The following is a 7,194-nucleotide window of genomic DNA, read 5'->3' on the forward strand; positions in this document are numbered from 1 at the left end:
AAAAAATCGATCAGAATTTTAGCTCGAGAGGTTAAATAATTGAGAAATAAAAGCATAGCTTTAGTAGAAGTCTTGTGGCAACGTCACGGGGTTGAAGAGACTACGTGGGAGCCCGAGGAAGCTAAACAGTACCCTAACCTATTCACTGGTAAGATTTTCGAGGATGAAAATCCCTAAGGAGGAAGAGTTGTAACAACCTGTTTTTAGTCAAATCGGAATAGTGGTTTCGGGATCACAAATCTAAAGTTGAAATATTTATTTTATTATTATTTTATGGTCTACATCATGAATATATTATTGTGTGAAAGTTTCATTTAGAAATTTTTTACCATTTGAGTGTTTAATTTGATAAAAAGGACTAAATCGCATAAAGTGCAAAAGTGTTGTTCTATTAGTTAAACGTATTAAATAGTTATAGAACCATAAATTTAAGGTCCTTATATTGTAATTAGACCACTAATAGTTTGAGTGGACAAATATGGTCATTAAAATGATATTATAAAGGTTAATGAATAAGGTTAATTTTGTAAATTGGTAAATAATGATAATTAACAACAAATAAAATAAGCTATCATCTTTTTTTCTTCATTTTGGAATTGATTGTTAGGGCTAGAAGAATCCATTTTTATGTTCTTCATTTGGCTAGGCTATTTTTCTCATTAAGGTACGGTTTTTGTCCCGTTTTAATGATTTCTATGTTTTTGAGATCGTTGCAACTAGGTCTAGCTAGCCCAGGGACTATTTTGCAAAATTTTTAAAGATTTTGAATGTTATCATTGATGAATAAATGAGCATTTTGATTTTTAATGATAGATTATGAATGTTTGATGACAGTTATACAAGTTTTGTTAAGTGATTTTTAGTGAAAATGCAAATTAGAGATTTAATTGTGAAATGTGGAAACTTTATGGTTTAAATGTGAAATAAATGGAAAATATGGGCTTCTAGGGACTTATTTGTAATTCGGCTAGGATGGATTGTGGTTAAATTGCATGAATTTGAGTTTTAATGAAATAAGGACTAAATTGTAAAAAATGTGAAACATTAGGAGCAATTGTGTAAAAATGTCTTAAAGTGAATTTTGGAATAAATTGAATAGGGAGATGATTAAATAAGTTAATTTTGATTACATATAGATCAAGAAAAGTGAAACTCGGATCTTGATCGAGGGAAAAACAAAGTTCTCGACTAATCGACTAGTTTAGTCGTTTTTACATCCGGGGTAAGTTCGTATGTAATAAGTTTCATTATAAATGTGTTTTAAATGCATTGATATTGCATAAATTGTTAATACAAGATTAAAAATATGTTCGAAAATGATTCAACAACGATTCGATGTTAGAAATCCCAGTTGAACCTTAGGAATAGATTTGGATACTAGTGACATGTCATTATGGGATTATTGTGATTATGTGATTCGAGTGCTGGTCCTGTACGTCCTACCGGTGGCTGAGTATACCTACATGTATTGCAGATACTTGACAGCTTGTGTAAGCAGCACCGTGTAGCTATGTCTCAACTGACAGCTTGTGTAAGTAGGCCCATTGATAGCTCTAGTGTGAGCAGCATATGTGATGTGAGATTGAGATAACTTCGGCTATATATGTGGCATTTCGGGTGCGAGTTCCCCATGTATCCAATAGTATTATGAATGGTTCAATGGGTAAATGAAAGATGTGGTTGTGTATGAGATTAATACGAGATGGTACAGGTATGTACATGAACCGTATAAGCTTAAATCGAAGAAGTTGTGAAGTTCATATATATAAGATTATAATTGAAATGTGAAAGGTTTGTAAGTTAAATGAATTACATGTTGTTATGTTCAAATTGATGATTTGTATATTCATGTTATGATTGAGTATAATTCATACGAGCTTACTAAGCTATAAAGCTTACTCTATTTATTTTATCGTGTTTTATAGAGATTTTAAAGCTAGCTCGGACTCAGGGATCGTCGAAGACTACATCAAACTATCCAACTGTCAATTTGGTACTTTTAACCTTATGTTTTGGTTATATGGCATGTATAGGTGGAACAAAAAAAATGTGCAAGTGTACACAATCGCAACAAGTAATAAAGTGACAAGTAAATGTCGAGTTATCGTACCCACAGGGACTGAAAAGAATTATTTATGAATGCTATTTAAAATACTTTGGTGAAGAAAAATATTTTGTTTGAAGAGGGTGATTAAAACTAAGATTTTAAACTAAATAAACTAAATAAATAAATCTCAAATGCACGATTTCAAAATACGATTTTAATCAAGATGACATAATTGTGTTAGATTAATTACATTTCCTAACGTAGAATTATTAAACTCATGTTTATATTGTTACGAATAAATTCACGGCAAACTCAGTAATTTGCTAACTTATGAACAAACTTATCTACCAAAATCCATTTATCTTTTGGACATATCCCTATGTCAATTCAATTGATTAAACAAATCTTAATAGGCAAATATGTTATAGCACATACATACTTATTAAATTGAAATAATCTCTTAAACATATCCCTATGTCAATTCAAACAATTAACTCAATTTAATAAGCACATAAAAGAATATGTGAGGTAACAAAGTATCCTTACCTTGAAACAGTTTAATCACAATAATCTTACAAGTTATGCAGGAAAAATGTATCGTCATATATTGTTGCTAATTTAACCCTCAACTACCTTAGATGATTAAACATGCACTGATTAAGTACATGTGAAATGTATATTTAAAATGTGGTATAAGTCCGATAATGCTCCGTAACCTTATTCCAGCGTTGAATACGGGTGAGAGGTGTTACAATAACATGTTTCAATTCGAACAAATACAAAACCATATTTTTTTCATTCAAGTCTTGGATCACATTTACAAATTATTTATCAATCATGTTTATTAAAAAACATATACACAAACAATTATATAGAACTATGATTTCAACATTAATAAACGTAAGAACATCTAATACGAACTTACCAAAAAGCAGTAGTTATCAACACTTCGACGACTACTATTCAACGACTTTTCTTTTCCTGCGATTATCAATTGACTAATTCGTTTCTTGATCTAACATATTAATTTAGCTCAATTAATCAATTTAAATACCTTAAAACACGTAAATTCGCATATATAACCCTTTATCAATATTTTATACTTTTACCCTAAACTTTTATCTTTTATTCAATTTAGTCCCTGAACTCGAAACTTACACAATTACCACAATTGAGCCCAAAACTCAGCTAGCCAAATTTTTATTCATTCATCTACAGCCCACAATTATTGAAATTTCACAAGAATTTCATACTAAAATTATTATTTTAGTAATTTAGTCATTTAACCTAAAAATCAACTAAAATTACTTTACAAAATAGTCTTATTTAACTATCAAGCTTATAAATCTATCATCAACTTCAAAAATATCATAAATTCATCAATGGCACAAATCAAAACATTTAACAGTTTTACGAATTAGTCCCCGAATTAATAATATTAAACTACAACGATCTAAAAAATATAAAAATCACTAAAAAAATGAAAAATACATACCATGCACTCGATTTAAAGCTTTCTCAAAGTAAGTTTAAGCTACTGTGTTTCTTAAGTTTAAGCTACTGTGTTTCTTTCCTTTTCAATTTCGGTGGAAGAAGTAATGGGAAGACGATAAGATAATAAAAGGGTTTTCTTTTACTTTTTTTTATTATAAAACATTTTTTAATTTTTATTAAATAAATTTTTAACATTTAAAATGCTTAAAAACAATCTGACGTCCAAGCTACTTGATATGATCTAATTGCAACACATGGCCTTTCAACCATGGTTTTATGGCAATTAAGCATAAATAAACCAATAACGAATAAATTTTATAATTTTTACGATTTAGTTTTTTTCTTTAATTAACTAATAAATCACCATAAATTTTAGACCAAAATTTAATATTAAATATTTACGGTACAATCTATTTGTACTTCTATTTGTTCAATTAGCAAAATTATTAAATCAAAATTTAATACAAGATTATATTTGACTTGTAAATATTAAATAATAATATTTTATGGACTCACTCGTCGAATTTGTGACCAGAAATCATTGACACCACTGAAAAATAAACTATTGCATTTATTTTATATATATTATAAGATATGATACTGATTATAGTATATGTGGATTATTATATTAAATATGTATGATTTAAATTTAAAAAGAAATTCATTATACTGGGCCATTCCAACCAAGTGTTACCGTACTCTAACTCGTTCGTTTGTGGGGAGCCTAATAATTCATTATACTGGGCCATTCCAACCAAGTGTTACTGTACTCTAACTCGTTCGTTTGTGGGGAGCCTAATCCGAAATCATTTCCATCTCTAACTCTTTCGTTTGTGGTGAGCCTAGTCCGAAATCATTTCCATCTATCAGCATTGCTATTGCTTATAGGCAATGAAGGAACACAATGAAAGCTGCATTAATTTTAAATTTTATTTATATAAAATGATCATACATATAATTATCCGAAACAACCATCTTATCGACTTTACCATTCGTTAAAGAATTATACTACGAAATTGCCTTCTCGAAAGTACTTAGATCTTAATCTGTTTTCTGTTTCTGACAGTGCATTCAACAGGTAGGCCCTTAGGGAATCGTTTTGCGTCTTTGCAATAATTGTAAACCATGTAGTTCTTTTGCACCCATTTTAGCACTTTCTGACTAGAAGAATCTAGCTCTTGTGAAAACCAGGCATTGTTAGAAGATGAATTTGTACTGCAGGAAGAGACTCCATTAGACAAGGCACAAGCATTCGCAGTGAAGTTCCTGAAAGAAGCTGTGAAAGGTGCCTGGCTCCAATCAGTCTTGACTAGACCTCCTCTAGTGGCCCAGTCATCAGCATTCCAGAGGCTACAATACATTCTCATGGGTTGGTTTTTTGGGTATGGAACACCAAGTGATTCCAGGTTTTTGAACTCTCTAATTGGTCTACCATCTACATAGAAACTGAGACAAAGACAATAAGAGTTAATTGCAATGTTTGAGAAAAAAAAGTTGTAAGGAGTTAGATGGCATGTTGATTTATGTACACTTACATAACGTGTCCAGGATTCCAGAGAATCGAGTAAGTGTGAAAATCAGCAGTTGGGTCGAACCATAGGTAGAATTGTTGCTCTCTATCACCTTTCCCTTTCGTATAAACATTAGTGTGAACGATATAAGGATCACCACTTAGGTTCCCCAAGAATTCAAAATCTATCTCATCCCAAGACGAACCTTGAGATTTTAACTGTAGCAAACAAGAACAAAGTTATCGGCAAAAGAAAGTTGAGAATTGATGAGAGAATTAAATTTCAGGAAAGTTGCTTACGTAGTAGGCAGTGACAGTCCCTGCAGAGTTGCCAGGCACAAGTTTCAGTTGCATATCAAACTTCCCATACAAATATTCATTCCTGGACTGGAAGCCTGAACCAGAAGCTTTATCAAGGGAAAGAGTAAGAAGCTGGCCATTGTTGAGAATTTTTCCACGACTATCTCCCCATGTTATATCAACATCCTTGTTAAAGTTGCCAGCTGAAGCAACCATGAAGGTTTCAACCATAAGAAAAGTGATAAGGAGCATTCCTAGAGCATTTGAAAGAATGGAAAGTGTATCCATTGATGTAAGTATGAATTGTCACACTCTGAGAACTTTTGAGCTTATGGCTATTTATAGAGCCGAAGGCAATGTTTGGAATGTCTGTTGATTATTAGTAGTTGGTTGGTGAGGTGTTCTACGAACTGAACAGCTGGATGGCATTAACAAATGCATTGAAACAATTAAATATATAGGCAGCTTCTAGGACCTATGTTTTAAAATAGGATAAGCATTGTTGCATTCCTAGGTTGTAAATATGAAGTCAACCCAACCATACCCAAGACAAAAGTAAAGCGTATGAAGTTTATGTACAATCAAAAGTTGGTTTTTTAGTAGCTTCCAGAGGAAACAATGGAAGGGAGAAGGATGCAGGGTACCGGGAACTTAGAAAAAAAATGTTATTAAATTATAATTTTTATAATAAAAAAATATAATTTTATTATTTTTATAGTTTATATTTTATCATTTTTAAAAATTAAATTAAATTATTATTAATTTTAAAGGAAGTTAAAGTTTAATTTTATATTTATTATCTTAAAATTTTAAAAATTTAAATGAAAAAATTTCATCTTAGGGAACTATATCCCTTACCGGCCCCTAACTACTCCTGGATGATACTACTTTTCGCAGAGATTTCCTCTTCTGTATTCTACAAATATTCATCTAGCTATAGACATTTACAAAAATAACTATAAACGTTTAGAACTAAATAAATATTTTATAAATGTCCTCATTCTTAAAAGATTTCAATTTGGCCTAAAGCAAATTGGTTCAAAATGTAACACTATTTTATTTATATGTCAAACTAATAAATAATTTAAAATTATAAAACAAAATTATTTTTAAAAAAACCATAAATAGATATTATAATTTCAAAAACTACCAAAGGCTTTTCAACATTAACAATAAAACAATTATAAAAGCTTTTCAAATTTGTAATAAAAGTTTCCAACTTTGTTTTAAAAGAACAAATGTGAAATTTTTCTTTCAATTTAAAAAAAAGTTAAAGAATTTTTTTTTTAAATTTCAAATTTCAACCTAAAGTTAATTATTACATCATTGGTTGTCTACATGATCTTATCATTGGCCAGTTTTGGATAGTCGATGAGTTAGGGATAAATTTTGATTAATTTAACTGGTTCATTTGTCTGAAGTGTCAATAGAGTTTCAATCCACGTGATATTCTTATATCATGAAGCTTGTGGTGCTTTAGCTGTATACAATTAAATCTCACTCCATTCTTCATGGTCTTTTGAAATATTTATTTTTTCACCAGCGTTTTGTGGGCAAAGATATATGTTTATTTTATATAAAATAATACATAATGCATAATATATTTAATATAAATAATGCTATATAGATAAAAGAAGGTTTAATCATAATTAAGGAACTATGTGCAATAAAAGGAAAATGATCTTTAAAAATAAAATAAAAAATCTAACTAAAGCTAAAAAAACAGCAATTAAAATTAAAATAACGAAAAATCAAGACAGAAAAACTAAAAACTGAAACGAAAGTGAAATATTTGAAAATGCATAAAAAATTGTGTAATTTAGTTTTTATATTATTATTAAAA

At 29.7% G+C, this 7,194-nt stretch overlaps 1 protein-coding gene across 1 annotated transcript; it reads right to left on the reverse strand.

Annotated features, from left to right (window-relative positions):
- Positions 1-4,453: 4,453 nt before the first annotated feature.
- Positions 4,454-5,691, reverse strand: LOC108472458 (xyloglucan endotransglucosylase/hydrolase protein 24-like). Its single transcript, XM_017773984.2, has 3 exons — positions 5,352-5,691; positions 5,077-5,270; positions 4,454-4,987 (listed from the first exon to the last, which is right to left on the reverse strand). Exons 1-3 carry the CDS (start codon positions 5,637-5,639, stop codon positions 4,576-4,578), a joined length of 894 nt encoding a protein of 297 aa, XP_017629473.1. The 5' UTR covers positions 5,640-5,691; the 3' UTR covers positions 4,454-4,575.
- Positions 5,692-7,194: the final 1,503 nt, after the last annotated feature.

The sequence above is a fragment of the Gossypium arboreum genome, chromosome 11, assembly GCF_025698485.1.
Source record: "Gossypium arboreum isolate Shixiya-1 chromosome 11, ASM2569848v2, whole genome shotgun sequence".
Classification (NCBI taxonomy): domain Eukaryota; kingdom Viridiplantae; phylum Streptophyta; class Magnoliopsida; order Malvales; family Malvaceae; genus Gossypium; species Gossypium arboreum.